The sequence below is a fragment of the Bombyx mandarina genome, chromosome 19, assembly GCF_030267445.1.
Source record: "Bombyx mandarina strain Sakado chromosome 19, ASM3026744v2".
Lineage (NCBI taxonomy): Eukaryota > Metazoa > Arthropoda > Insecta > Lepidoptera > Bombycidae > Bombyx > Bombyx mandarina.
This window is the reverse complement of record NC_143225.1, coordinates 8,406,864-8,423,356: the sequence shown is the minus strand read 5'-3', so window position 1 is coordinate 8,423,356 and position 16,493 is coordinate 8,406,864. Positions and strand designations below refer to the sequence as shown.

Sequence of the window (16,493 nt, the reverse complement as noted above, 5' to 3'; positions counted from 1 at the left end):
ACAATTACGATTGTCGTGTACCGTGCGATTAATGCAACCTGTCTTTTTTATAATTTTTTATTCAAGATTGAGAGCTTCTCGCTTCGTTAATTTTATTCTCTTTGGTGTATCTCTTGAAAACAGTCAAGGTGAACTGTCCTAATATTCGACTTAAGACAGTTAATTCTGTTAATTTCTGTAAATTAAACGGTTGTCGGGAAGAGATCGCCTTTAGCGATAAGACCGCCTATTGTGCAAATGTATCTGCTTTTTGACTGTTTTTTTAATGTAAATTGTGTTTTGGTGTGCAATAAAGTGTATTCTCTCTCTCTCTCTCTCTCTAATTAGACGTAATTTTGGCTTAACAAAGACAACGATTACGGCGGCCGACCATCAATCGTACACGTCAATAAATTGGAAAGTTTGTTCACACATAAATTATCTGCTTAAATACCATACAATTACATATCGCCTTTTCGCATTAAAAAAGTGTACAATTTCCAAAAATATTCGAAATTGAGTTAAGATGCGGAATCATTTGGTATCACCAGTATTTTTCTCATAAATACTGTCAAAAGAGCGTAGTTTTTTTAAATTTTATTTACCTTTTTTGACTACTATTAACAAAATTAATACATAATTTTATCTTACTTTAAAAGACAGATAATGTAACTAGAAAAAAATAAGTGCTGCAAAGATGATTAATATTAAATATATTACATGTTAAACCTTTAAAACGCTTTCCTGTAAAATTAGTAAGTTTCGAGATTATACAGTTTTAATGCGAGAAGACGATATAGATTCATGTCAAGTGCTTAAAGTGTGTTTTTTTGTTTTTATTGTTTTGCATCGCGAGGGTGAGCCAATGATCGTGATGTAGACTGACAGGCGTCAAGTTGCGGAGCTCGATGCAACAAGACAAGTACTTGCGAATTAAAAATCATGCCGCGTTCTTAGTGGTAATATGAAACCGTCGTCGGTACTGCGGCTAGCGACCGCGAACGCCCGTCTGCTAGGCCGCGTGTGCCTGTCACGCGTTGCCCCGACCAAGCTTATACAACAAGTCCTAACAACAAATAAAACTCGTATGCAATTGGAACAGCGCCCCTAGCGGCAAACGTAGGCAATCGTTCCAACTCCATACAAATATGATTTAACTTTTACGCTATCGAGAACTTTAAAAAGCTCGCATTAAGCACACTAGTCTAGCTTGAACGTGAGCTTATTAGCTCAAGGACCGATACCGAATTATAATCGTGCGTCCGTCTAATCACCGTGGCCATCCATTAGATGTGCTTCATAAAAATTTCAAACAGCACAATGGTCTTTTATCGGATCTCGCGTGATTCAGCCGACGATTGTGTGTATTTTATGATTTAACTGTGACTATTGAGAACATATGCATTTGCAGTTGACGTAAGCGTCGTCACAATATTTGCTTATAAGGTTTATTGCAAAAACTGAAATGTTACGTGATTACGTAACAATTCGATTTTTGCAATATCTATTGATTAATCGATAACGCTTTCAATTTGAATTTGAGAACTTTTTATTTTGTGCTGGCGTTGGTTTCATTGTTCGTTGAGTTCACGAGATATATTACACGATGAAAGTCTGACCGTCTATTATTTCAGAAGACCTACGTTTCCGGTCATCTATCTACTAGGCACTTCGCACTTCTCTATTACACACCCGTAGGTAATTATAGGTATAGGTAATGGTATCTTCCGTGACTTCGTTAATATTGTAGAAACGTTCGTTGTATTCATATCGAGTGAAACTATGGCGGGGCTGAAAACCAACGCGACAGCCGACTAATTTTTCTAAGCATCAAAACACATAAAATTATTTAATTATCGAATTTACGTACTAGTCTTGTGTGATGAAGTATTTTGAGTATGATAGAGAAGGTATCTTATTTATTTTTACCGTGAAACAATCGTGGGACCCAATTTGCAGCATGGCAGAGTCGTTCACAATATAACTGAAACATCGACCTCATGTCTAAAAGTGGGCGGCATTAAGCACTTCTGCCCATTGTCATAACAAAAAAAAAAAAAAACGTAATGCATTTTCAAGTTCCGTGTTTGCTTTAGCGTTTTGTTTCTAGTGCGAGTTTACAAGCCCACGTTATTGACCGTTGGTCATTTGAGTCGACTAATATCAAAGCCGGCAATGTGACTTTTGGACAATTATTGGTAAATCAGAAAAACGAATTATTGACTTTGTATTCCATTGGTAGTCACAAAACTCTTCTGAACGACATCTTAGATAAATAACAGGTTAAGTATTAACCTTTATTCAGTGCAGGTTTTGAACCGTATTCTTTGAAGGAAACGATTATATTCAAATCAATCTGTATTGACATATCAATAACATTTTTTTGTCCAAATGCACAGATTGCCACCTTTGATAATAGACGACTCATTTAACACAACATTTATCCATTATAGTACGTATTAAGGTGAATTTACATTTACAAATCATGATTGCTCAACGATTTCGGTAACAATCGTTTACGATTGTCCAACGCTTAGATTTTTGGCAAGATAATTTCAACTTTGACAGCTAGCTACGTAACGTCCTAAATTGTATGTTATCATACTTGTTCGCATTCGCAGTTGTAGTCGCTAACAAATATTAAGAATATATCTAAACTGTAAAAGCATAAGGTCGATTATCGAGGATTTATATTTTTTTAAACTCTAATTGGTTTTTAATGTAACTTAGACCTATGCAAACATTTTCAGGATAAGACTTCTTTAAATAATTTCTTTGAGAGTTTATAGTTTGGCAATCGGGATACCAAGGGTGAAAAGATATTATATATAATAGATAGGGAAAAATAAAATAAATCACCTATGTAAATACGAATGTGTATCTAAGTGATTATGGCAAAAGTAGAATCGACCTTATAGCTCTGATGTCTAGGTATTAATCATTTATCTTATAAATAACAGTGGTAGGGGTCAACGGCGGCATAACGGCAGAATTAGGCAGAAGTATCAACCCGTAGAGGCAAATACACAGTATACGCCCATAAATGTTCACGATTGACTTCCACGGTGAAGGAATAACATCGTGTAATAAAAATGAAACCCGCAAAATTATAATTTGCGTAATTACTGATGGTAGGACCTCTTGTGAGTCCGCGCGGGTGGGTACCACCACCCTGCCTATTTCTGCCGTGAAGCAGTAATGCGTTTCGGTTTGAAGGCTGGGGCAGCCGTTGTACTTGAGACCTTAGAACTTATATCTCAAGGTGGGTGGCGCATTTACGTTGTGGATGTCTATGGGCTCCAGTAACCACTTAACACCAGGTGGGCTGTGAGCTCGCCCATTCATCTAAGCAATAAAAAAAAAACCTTTAGGCACCTACACGAATCGACGACAATTAAATGTAATAAATTTATTCTGTGTCGGCAGCACGTTTCGCAATGCGTTTAGGTGACGTGTACACCGTGTAGGAACTAACGGAATGTAATAATTTTGTTGTAACTTCGGTATTAATACGTCGGCCTTTAAATAAACATGTATATCCGACCTTGAACTTCTGAGGCTAGCGATTGTATCAATAGTCATCTTACCTTCGACGACAATAGATATCGAAGCGGCATTCGATCCGCCGTTCGGCGGTCGGTCAGTAAAATTACATAAATTAAACGTCTACGTGACATCGCTCGACTAAGTTTTACATAACTTTCCATTTTATTGCCTTTTGCATTAGAGGACAATACAAGTAAACGAGTGATTGATCTTTTCTATTTAGTTAAAATGGACGTGTATTTTTGACGATGACAACGAAACGAACGTATTCTTGAATAACAACTCCCGTGCACTGTATCATTTCAAATTAATTAAGAACAGTGACAGTATATCAGACAAAGTGTGAAAGTGGCCCCGGTAAGCAACAAATTAAGGAGCGGACAGTTAGCGTGGTATGGACATGTGATGCGTAGAGATAAGATGCATGTGACTAGGAGATGTATGGAAATGGTAGTGCAAGGTAGAGGGGGAAGAGGTCGACCGAAGAAGACATGGATGGAGTGTGTGAATGACGCTATGAGAGAGAGAGGAGTGAGTGTTGAGATGACGGCTGATAGAAGAGAATGGAAGAGAAAAATTAGCTGTGCCGACCCCACCTAGTGGGATAAGGTGGAGAAAAAGAAGAAAGAAGAAGTGACTGATCGAAACCGTTTCCAGTGTGCTCAGTGCGAGCTATTTAACGTCTCGATAGCGTATAAGTTAACTCAAATTTGTAGGCAGTTGGAACAGCGCGCCTCTAGCGGCAAACGTAAGCAAACGTTCCAACTCCATACAAATTTGAGTTAACTTTTACGATATCGAGAACGTTAAAAAACTCGTACTAAACACACAGAGCATCGTGTTCATTAACATTGGAAAGCAATGCAACAGTAATTGTTTATCGAATACGATTCGAAATGAACGTCGAACAATGGTTGCAATTAAAGAAAAAAGAAAAAAATAGTAGGAATTTGGTCGTGTCATAGAACTGGGGGGGCTTTATTCGCCTTACAAACACATGTTTACCTTGAATGCACCGGTGCATTGTAATTAATATGCACTTTTTAGGCTAAGCCGCAAAACTTTATGAGTAACTTCATTGTTGTTGTCTTACACAAAGAAGTTGTGAATTGGATTCATAGATGTTTTCATCACAGTATCCGGGCGTTTCACGGTTTGTTTTCTTAAAACAGTAGTTTGAGTACAAGCGACACCCGTCATTAAAATTATGCTATAAATATTCGCTGAAGTGCCATCAGGAGCTATTGCGGTCCAATTTTATTAGTTTACTAGCGACCCGCCCTCGCTTCGCTTCGGAAACATTAAATTTTATTATTGACAGTTGAGTCCCGCGATGTTACCCGCGGTTATTGTCGTACCGCAGGTAACGCCGCGGGGCAAAGCTAGTCTAAAAAAAGTAGCCAAGTTACTCCTTAGTGAAAGTCCCGTCAAAATCGGTCCTGCCGTTCTAGAGATTAGCCGGAACAAACAGACAGACAGACAGACAAAAATTGTAAAAAATGTTATTTTTGTGTATGTACCGTATATATATTCATACGCATGTAGTAAAAAGCGGTTATTTCAATATTACAAAGAGACACTCCAATTTTATTTATATGTATAGTCTAGCGGCCCGCTTCGACTCCACTCGGGTTTTTAACAAAAATTTCAACGATATTTGACGTTGTTTTATGTATTTTAAATAAAAGAGCCGCAAAAATAAAATTATTGCGGCATAACTATAATAGTTAGACATATGCTGTCGCGACACTTTTTATGAATAATAATGTGTTCTACAAAGTCGTAGAACATTATTTTATTCTATCATCAATAGTTTTCGTAGGGCACGCGATGTAAACAATATTTTAGGTAATTTTTTTACACGTTGAGTTACATTATTGGAGTTTTAGTAAGGATCCCTAATAGTATAGCTTCCAGAGAGTGAAAGAATTTTTCAAATAGGTTCAGTAGGTTCGGAGCCTATTCAATACAAACAAACCAACATTTTCTCTTTATAATATTAAGTATAGAAGTATACATAATATAGAACACGAACAACGAAATACACAATTAAGCACTTTTGCTTGTGGTTGATTCCAAACACAGAACCTAGGTATTCCGATTAAGATATACCTTGATTATTATTTTATTTTATAGCTTCATCTTACACAAAGAATAGAATATATGTACTGTGTTGTGTTGGCATAATAGCATAGAGATTGATGATGTTAGTTTTTCGATTTATGCGATCAACTCCGATGTTCGTAACTTTTCATACATAAATTTTATTCCTATAATCGCTCTTTACGGACTTTAATAAGGAACGTGGGTGAAAGAGAAATTTGACGAATAAGTTTAAAATAAATATATTGCTATCTCATTCCTCCAAAGCGATGCGAAAGAAATAGCTGCAGATCAGAGAGAAAATATCTTTTAAGTCCCTATTATTCGATACATTGTATTTACCAACTATAAAACTGTCCTAAAATTAATTTTATTGTAATGTGTGTCTTTTCCTGATGAAATATGGTACATGTTTCAATACAGTGAATAAATTTGAAGGATTATATATTATATAGTCTAATATATAAAATTCTCGTAGATATATAATAATAGATAAGTTGGAAATTCGTGCAATGTTGAATCAATGAGGCAATGAATATAGTACGCATAGGGTACATACGTATAATAAATGTAGTAGGGTATTTAATGTGTTTAGTAATCAATGTTTAGGTAAAAATTGCAGGGTAGTCAAGTATCGGAATATATGTAGGTACTTTTGTTTTATTGTTAAGCAAGCTTACTGGTGGTATTAAGAACGGGCACTGTTAGACTCCGATATTTTGTGTATCTTTACTGCGAAGCGGTCATTCGATTTGATGATAAGAATAGCTGTTGTATGATAAAATGGAATCTATGCTCTCATGTCTTCAGGTCGAGTTTATGGTGACTATGTGCACCGATAAACATTCTACGCTTCGTGGACCGCGAAATTGTCCCGTACGTCAAATGGAATTTAAGACGCAATTTGAATATTCAAAAAAAAAAGTCGGTATTGAAAGTTCAAAAACAAAAAATAAGGCGAAATATGAAAACAAATCACATATTTTTCAATTGTCTACGATGTTTTGTTTATTTAATATAATAGACAGTAATAACATTTAAATACGCAAATAATATTTTTAGTCCATTGTTATTATGTGTGTGTTATGAATTAGTAAATTTAAAGTTAAATATAATAATTTGGATAAAATGACAAACAATTGATTTTTTCCAGTGATTAACTGGTTTTGTATGCCTTTTATGAAAAGATGAACATCTATGGCTCACAATGAAGACACTGGCCGAAAAAAAGATTACGTTAGTTCAATGACTTGCGTTTTAAAAGATTTTCTTTAAGAATTCCAAATTTATTAAATACTCCCCTTGTTTCAGTGGCCTTTAGTGTATTCAAGTTAAAAAATAATGAAGAATTTGAGGACAGTAAAAATTTTATGCACTGAGAAAATAAAAACGATTTCTACCAATAAATTTCGACAAACCCTTTGGTTTTCAAAAACACTTGGTTACGTCTCACGTACCACAAACAAACACGGATGAATCCGTCTATTCACGGAATATACTACACTGAATAATAAGTACTTACAAATGAATAGACAAAACTAATCTCGAGTTATTGTTATATCAACAAGGTTTTTTTGCGTATTTAGTATCGGTCCTGACCACAAAATGAAGACTAAAATTTTGTGAATTGAACTACAATCAACTTTTAAAATATTCTTTATGGAAATATGTACGACAATAATAGTTGTTATTAGCGGTGTCTGTATGTTGTTGCGTTCGTACGATAACTCCGTAACGAAAGCGGGGCCTTCTCGACCTTGCCGCTAGGTCGTCGTAACTGGAACGGGCCATTTTTTGTTCGTAAATGTGTTTAATTATATCACATTATTATGTGTAATTGGGCTTCAGAGTGGCGTGGAAGCTAACGCGCTGTAACGAAGCATTTTAATTACGACAGAACTAGAGCAATCTGCCTCACAGTATCTCTACCGATCGTTCTTCGCTCTGGGAATCCGATGAGGAAATCATTGACTTTTAGTAATTGTATTCGCGACTAATAAATCAAATTAATGTAATTTTATTTTTTAATGATAAGACGGGTGAATCAGTAAATGCCACCACCACACCTTAGGACCATATTTATAAGACTCAATTGTATAACGGCTGTCCCAATATTTGAAATCCTGGGAAGGATCCTACTACAGTAATCCTTACCATGTTTTCCTAGATTCTTATTATGAGCTTTTTTTTATTGCTTAGATGGGTGGACGAACTCACAGCCCACCTGGTGTGAAGTGGTTACTGGAGCCCATAGACATCTACAACGCAAATGCGCCATCCACCCTGAGATATAAGTTCTAAGGTCTCAAGTATAGTTACAACGGCTGCCCCACCCTTCAAACCGAAACGCATTACTGCTTCACGGTTATTATGAGTATTAGTGTAAAGCTTACATTTTTATATCTACGGCCTAGGAAAGCCGCTTGATTTAAGTTAGGCCTATGTCTGTCCATCTAACCAAACAGATAATAGAGCATTAAATCAACATTAATGTCTCAAAGCTCGTGTGAGAACCGATTAAACACGCATAAGGTATAATAAAAAACTGAATTATTATAGTGTTAATGACGAAATCATGAGACATTTATGCAAATAGGCGAAATCGATATTAAAGGTTAAATCAATAAGGTAGTTTCATTTTCCGCGTAAAGAAACTCCGAGAATTCAGGGACAAGTTTTTTTGTTTTGTTTTGTTTATATATTTGTAGATTCGCAGACGTGTTTTTGTTCCATCAAGTGATAAACGATTACAGGAGTTTCTAAATAACGTTGCCTGTAGTATCAAACTCCACTTGAATTTGAAACAACGGTCACACGAACTTTTCCAAACATGTGATCGCTTCACGTCAAAACAGATCTACAAAAAAGTAAATTAAACCTAGTTTCTTGACAATAAAGGCATCGAAGAAGAAGAAGAACTGGAAGAGTTTTAAGTTGAATAAATAAGACTTATTTGATGAGATAGTTCACTCATCGTCATTCTCAACCATTTGCAGCATAAACCTCCCGTTTGTATGCGATACAGTTCGATTGACCGCTATTCTCATCCAAGTCTGCCTGAATTGGTTCAGTGGCTAGTCATATATTCTCGTTCTTTAACAGAGACAAGCGGTTGAGAATTTTTCATTTTTTATTGGTCTAAGTGGTTTGTTATCGAAGCTCATAGAGACATCATAACATGAAGGCTATCAGTAGCACCGAGATCGAAGTCACAATTAAATTGTAAAACTCTCCAAACCTACAAACTGAATGACTCTCGCGTTACAGTAACATGCAGCATTGTATCATCAACTGGTTCGGGCTCACGATACCAAAGTACGCACGTGCTGATTTTGAATTCCACAAATTATGCACAAAAGATAAGCAACGTTTTTTTCAATGTTTCGACCTTGTTCGGTCGCCACTGTTTGATTGTTTCATTGTGCTTACTCTTAAAAGTTACGTCAGAAGGTCGGGTCAAGCTCACGAGTTGGACAGGTCGACCGATCGCTTACAAAGATTTACTTACACACAATGAATTACTAAATATATTTTTTTTCTTCATAAAATAACGATTATAGTGAACCGTATAATTTTATCACAGCTGCGTGACGAACGAATGGCCATGGGTGTTTCCATTCAAATAGCTGTGATTGAAAAAGAAGGCTCGAGTTTATATTAACTTAATAAACATTGCTTATTTAGGGTTAACTATAAACAATTATTACTGGTGGTAGGACCTCTTGTGAGTCCGCACGGGTAGGTACCACCGCCCCGCCTATTTCTGCCGTGAAGCAATAATGCGTTTCGGTTTGAAGGGTGGGGCAGCCGTTGTAACTATACTGAGATCTTAGAACTTATATCTCAAGGTGTGTGGCGCATTTACGCTGTAGATGTCTATGGGCTCCAGTAACCACTTAACACCAGATGGGCTGTGAGCTCGTCCACACATCTAAGCAATAAAAAAATATTTTTTTATTTAGTTGTATTCATTGTGAAGTGACTGACCTGAACGCAAGGTTTATTGAGGGCGACGCATAGTCCGTCTGCGTCCTTGCTGTAGTGCTCGACGAGTTCTTGAAGTGTGCGGAAGGTTGTGCGTCGGGCTATGAAAAACCCTCCCTCGTCCAGTTGCCGGATGCGATAGTGTTTCACTGTGTCACCGTCTCGTACTGTTGACAAAATGAACTTACAATAACCTATACGCCCCTATTTTTCTACCTAAGCTGGTTAACTATGGGGTTATAGCCCACTGAGTTTCTCGCCGGATCTTCTAAGTGGGTCGCGTTTCCGAACCGGTGGTAGGTTCTGCGAAGCACGGCTCTTGCTAGGGTCCGCGTTAGCAACATCATCAGATTTGAGCCTCGTGAGCTCACCTACTAGTTAAGGTTACGCTGATATGGTCTTTCTAGACCAAGAGCTTAGATAGGACTTTTTTTTATCAAAATGAAAAAAAAAAGGGTGTTATGCCAGCGTAACGCAACATTACATATCAACTGTATTGTAACGTGTATCAACAAACGTAGAGCACGGGTTGTAGCTTCATCTACGCCACTCAATTCCGGTTCGAACCAAGCCGCGGTCGAAACATACACGTGCCCAGTGGGAGGGCGTTCTAACGTTTTATTATCGCTTCTGGTAGATTTACAGCTAGCTCGATTTAGGCCACGAAAAGCGATGGGCTATTATCGAATACAAGCGTTCGTCAAATCCACACAATTGACCGCGGCGCAAGAATAAATTCCACACCCATTGAACATATTCTCACAGAAGTTATTTATCGATAGCAGCTATATATTATAGAGCTATATATTTTTTTTTTCTTCTAAATGGCACAATAGAAAGTTTTTCTCGGAAGCGAGCAGCGATGGCGTTCTTTATCGACGACATTTGTCTTGAGATTTAGTCAAATAACTTGTAAATAATCTCGTTCAAAGCTTGTGCTGGTACACAGACCTTGCAAATGCAAATATCAGCATTAATCACTGTTCTTAGAATCGTAACGTCAAGCTTTTGACAGTTGTTCGATTCATTCGATAGAGCCAATGATTATTTTCTATTAACGAGTATCAATTCATAATAATAAACAAATGGGTCGGCTAAATTAATGTTATTCGTAACGCAGTATTTATTATCTTATTTTAAAACAGTGTCTTTGATTTATTTCACATAGCGTCGGGCATGTTGTAGAAGGTTTCTTACTATCAAACTCTTTATCACAAGAGAGTTGACTGAATAGCCGCTGCTGTGATAAGTACGTGATGTATTGTTAAATATTTAACACTCAAACTGTTTCTCACTAAGCACAAGGAATTCTTGTGTGTTCGACTTTTCTTCGACTGAGCGAATGAATACCATTCACTTGGTCATAGAGTCATCGTGGATAGGCGGATTTAGCAATTCAATTTTTTTAAAATACGAATTAATGCATTTTATTCGATAAAACATGCATTGTATTTTTTAATCTTTATCGAGATATCCCTTGGTTTCAATCTATTGAGATTTAGATTAAAACAAACTTCAGTTAGTCGTGACGACGAGATCCGAAGTGAAGTTGTTCGAATCAGAATTTGTAAGAGATTCCTAAAATATTTATAATTATTATTCAGAATCAAGTGCTAAAGTTTGAAGGTATCGGGAAAAGTCCATGTACGAATTTAGAATTTTATTGACAAGCGATTTTTATTTTTAAATCATAAAATGCTGTCTTATTGGAATATTTTATTACCATTTTTTGCTTTGTGAACAGTATTGGGAATTTTATTCAACTGATTTGAATAGCTCGACATTTAATTAATGTTCTCGTGTCAGCTTATATTCGTCCATATGTATATACTTCAGTGACAATTTTACATATAAATAACTTTTTATTTTGCATTTGTAGCTTAAGTATATAATTTTCTAGTGAATTCCATTTTCCTTTGTTTTCCTCAAGAAACTTAATTAATGTGACCTTGAACATACTCTTGCGACACATTCCTAAGTTCTTATGCAAGAAACTTCCTAAGGATCACAATAATAATATTAATTGGACCTCATTTTGTCATTAGATATCTATATGTTTAATTGCACTTATTACTGCGATGTATGGATGTTACAAATTGTTCGAATACATTCTTAAAGTAGCTTTTTAAATAAACACGTTGCATGTTTTTAAGTGCGCATCCCCCCGCACAGGCATAACTTATGTCTCCATGTACAAGATATATAACAATAAGTCTATATTGAAATAACCATTTAGATGAGCCTCCTTTGTTCCCACGCGGCACTCGCGCCGGGTTTTAGAAAAAAATAAATAACCGGTTCTTGCGTTCGAATATTCCAGAACAAGTATGGATGCGTTCGTATAATAGCATAGACAGCATCGGATACAAATCTAGATTTGTCTACGCCCATAAATGTGATCGCGGTTTTGTATTCCGTTTTTGCTGGGCATAAGATAAAGTGAGCATTTTCTGCTCAAAGGGAAGTCCTATGTTTACCTGATAGCGAGAAGTCATTGTGGCGGCTCTCAGAATCGCGGATAAGGAAAGCGCCATGCTCGTTTTCGGGTAGTAACAGTTTCTTTTCCGCTTCGATCCGTTTTATTTTGCGGAAGTACCATCTGAAACAAAACAAAGGTTACATTGAAAAAAAAAAAAACCTCAAACAAGTTTTTACATATATTTCAATAATGCAATTTTTATGTCGTGCGCTACAGTAAGCTCTCGCAAACAGTAAGGCTCATGGGTGACTCAACTCACACGTATGAATACCATTCAGAATTCAATTGACGTATGGCCGAGGCTTTGAACAAAAGCATGAAGTACAAAAACAGCTCTCGATTTTAACGAGTCCATTGCAAAAAGCGAATATCATCCACCGTCTAGATTATAGTGTATAGTATTGAGTTTCATCAAAAGTCATGTCTAAAGGTAAACGTTGCGTTATGATGCAGAAATAGGAGCACACAATTCAGGTTCATTTCTTGCTCGGTTGCAAAATCAAGCCACGGAGGTCTGACAATAGTCGTAGTAGGTATTGCATCAAATCTCGCGACAGACCGACGAGGTCGTCGGGCTCATGAGATTAAAAAATACTATATCTAACTAGTACAACGGCACAACGGTAAAAAGCACTAAAAAGTTCTGTTCTCCTTTCAGCACGTATAAAAACCAGCTGTAACTTTGTATTCTCTATGAAATATATATAATTTTATATATCGTATTTTTGCATTAAAACTGTATAATCTCAAAACTTACTAATTTTATAGGAGAGTGTTTTAAAGGTTTAACATGTGACATTTTTAATATTAAATCATCTTTGCAACATCTATTTTTTACCAGTTACATTATAGTATCTGTCTTTTAAAGTATGATAAAATTATGTATTAATTTTGTTAATACTAGTCAAACCATAAGTAAACTAAAAAAAAAAAAAAAACTAAACAACGCTCTTTTGACAGTATTTATGAGAAAATACTGGTAATACCAAATAATTCCACATATTAACTCAATTTCGAATATTTTTGAAAATTGTACGCTTTTAATGCGAAAAGACGATAATATGTTACCGAGAAATGCAGAATGGCTCACAAAATATTACACGATGCAGTTTTGTATAAAAATGATTTTACTACGGAAAAAAAAGTTTAATAATGGTTGTGTTTATGTAATATTTACATTGGCGAACTTAGCGCCTAAGGCATTATCTATTATAAATAGTCTAAAGGTTGTTTTATCGTGATAACTAAGATTGACCAATAATTTGTTAGTGCTCACTGTCCGTGACGATAAACCGATGATTGGACGCTGATTACTATTGTTTATTGAATTATTCCACTACTGTAGCACGCGGGAGATCGTTGACGGTAATCACAGAAGCGATTCAAAGTTCGGATGTGTAACACTCTGCACGATTTACCTCTTTTTAGTTATTACTCAAAAACAAGCTATGAAATCCAAATCGAATTCATGAATAATAAAAACGTAATTAATTACGTATGTTTTTTTTATTATTAAGACTTCATTGTATGGTAGGCAGCGACTTGGCTCTGCCCCTTGCATTGCTGAAGTCCATGGGCGACGGTAACCACTCACCATCAGGTGGGCCGTATGCCCGTCTGCCTACAAAGGCAATAAAAAAATAAAAAAAATTTGCGAGCTGTTACGGGTACGTGTATCTGTTTATAAAAACAGATTATTGTATGTGGTTTACGGCTAGTAAATCAATACAGATCAAAATATTAATTGTTGAAATGTCATTGAACATATCGTCTTTTGGCATTAAAAGTGTACAATTTCCAAAATTATTCGAAACTGAGTTAATATGCGGAATCATTTGGTATCACCAGTATTTTTCTCATAAATACTGTCAATAGAGCGTAATATATTTTTTTAGTTTACCTATGTTTTGTCTACTATTAACCAAACGAATACACAATTTTATCTTACTTTAAAAGACAGATAATGTAACTGGTAATAAATAAAGAATAAATGTTGCAAAGGTGATTAATATTAGAAATATCACATGCTAAACCTTTAAAACACTCTCCTGTAGAATTAGTAAGTTTTGAGATTATACAGTTTTAATGCGAGAAGAAGATATGTATTACAATTCGAATACACTAAAGATAGATCGTGTAGTACAATGTGAGCTCTATAATAAACACACAGGAAAAGTTGTGTGCAATGTCGTTAGACTAATAAAATGCGATCGTGGTGCTGAAAGGCTAGTTAAATATGGTAATAATAATACCTTCGGTGGGGCCTCGTCACGCACAGAAGGCATCCTTAGGGTTAAAGATCGATTACAAACAGATAACTGACGAAGGTCTGATAGTGGAAAACGCAATCAGAATCGTATTGATGTGAATTAATTTGATGATTTATTAACGCTGTACACAGACGGAAAGTCCGTCGTGAATTTTAATATACAAAAGATATTTATTTTAAAGTTAAATTAAATGTTAACGTTTACGTTTTTATGTTTGACTACCTGACCCGGCAGACTTCGTAGCGCCTCAATCGATAAATAAAAGACCTAAGCTTTTGTATAAAATAAACTTAAAACAAACAAAAAGAATCCGTCCGACGGGGGACACATCAAAGGAAAAACAAAATTGTTATTTTTATTTAATTCCGGGTACCTATTTTCATATTTATTTACCTTTTAAACCTTCTCTGGACTTCCACAAATAATTCAAGACCAAAATTAGCCAAATCGCTCCAGCAGTTCTTGAGTAATAGCGAGACTAATGAACAGCAATTCATTTTTATATAATAATATATAGATAGATTTAAATACAAAATTCAATGTCTTAAAAAACTGCATAGGTAGGTACACTAGACACTTTCGTTTTTTTTTCGTCAACAATATGTTTACCTAGGACAAGATAAACATATAATTATGCACAATTAACTAAAGTTAAATTTTAAGGAAAAAACGAACAAAAAGTTTACTGATCGAATAAATATTTTATTCATTTTGAGTTTATTTACAAACAGTTCACGGACAGATTGTAGATCGCGGGCTTCACAGTGGACACGAGAAACCACAACTTTAAACATGAACCGGTAACCCGTGAAATTTTGCATACAAGGCGCTCGCTTTGTGACAGACAAATAGCACGACCTTGACCTCGTAAGGGGAGAAATCGTCATCCGAATTATGAATCACGATGATACGCGTACATTAGTGTATAAACACAGCCTTCGCACCTTCCTTCGAATTCATTACGGAAATGTGGTGGATACATAAATATTAATGACGGACCCGTATACATATTGGGTACACGGTTAATTTTGTATATTATGCACGGAGATAACGAAGTGTAATAATAGTAATGCTAATATGCGCATAAAAATAAATAGCGAATGACATTCCACAAAATCTCTTTTCTAGTTTGCAAACACAGTCTCATTTAAGACTTATATAAACAAGATGATCGACCGCTATGTTTATTTTGTTAAGTTTCAATTGCAGATTTTCGAAAGTGCAAGCAACATTGTGCAAATATGACTAACTTTATTGTCTAAGACTAGAAAAAGCTAGGTAAAAGTGTCAAACATTTTAGTAACGGGTGAACGATAGCTCAGAAAGATATATTTGAATATATAACGAACCGAATGTATTTGTATATAGTACTTACTAGCTGTACCCGTCCGCTTCGCTGGGCATTTAAATTTAACATTATTATTTCCCCACAAATATTCTCATTATTAACGCCCCCGCAACTGGTGTAGGGAGTCCAACACTCATATAAATATTAGCCTATCCATTAAGTACATGTATTTTTTACATAAATACCAAGTTTCAAGTCAATCGGATGCATGGTTCAGTAGTTATAACGGAACATCCGTAAAAATCACTGTAGATTTATATATTAGTACAGATGAAACGGATATAATCATATCGGTGAATGTGATTATGATATATGTTGCATAATACGCAGGTAAAGTAACATTTCATCCATAGGTTTGTTATGACTAATGTGAGGAGACGGAAATTCCTAATCGATAATAATCTACGATCTTACATAAGTTTCCGGTTCGTAGAAGATAAATTGAATAGTACAATTGATTTGAAATTGGTTATATTTTCAACTTAGCCGACTCAACTATAATATTATTGTGTTTTACATTGTAATTTCAATGGCTGCGTTCATGATGTTTGCACAATTACAACATATACATACATATGTACACCTGTCACTTTTTGTAAGCTCGTTTTTTTATTGCTTAGATGGGTGAATGAGCTCACAGCCCACATGGTGTTAAGTGGTCACTGGAGCCCATAGACATCTACAACGTAAATGTGCCACCAACCTTGAGATATAAGTTCGAAGGTCTCAAGTATAGTTATAACGGCTGCCCCATCCTTCAAACCGAAACGCATTACTGCTTCAC

At 35.7% G+C, this 16,493-nt stretch overlaps 1 protein-coding gene across 2 annotated transcripts in view; it reads right to left on the bottom strand.

Annotated features, from left to right (window-relative positions):
• Positions 1-16,493, bottom strand: part of Src42A (Tyrosine-protein kinase Src42A) — a 59,195-nt gene that overhangs the window by 10,975 nt on the left and 31,727 nt on the right. For both annotated transcript variants that reach the window (XM_028187611.2, XM_028187609.2), the window contains exons 2-3: positions 12,090-12,211; positions 9,616-9,779 (exon numbers count right to left, since the gene is read on the bottom strand). In XM_028187611.2, coding sequence (XP_028043412.1) covers positions 9,616-9,779; positions 12,090-12,211 — 286 coding nt within the window. The remainder of the gene's footprint in view (positions 1-9,615; positions 9,780-12,089; positions 12,212-16,493) is intronic.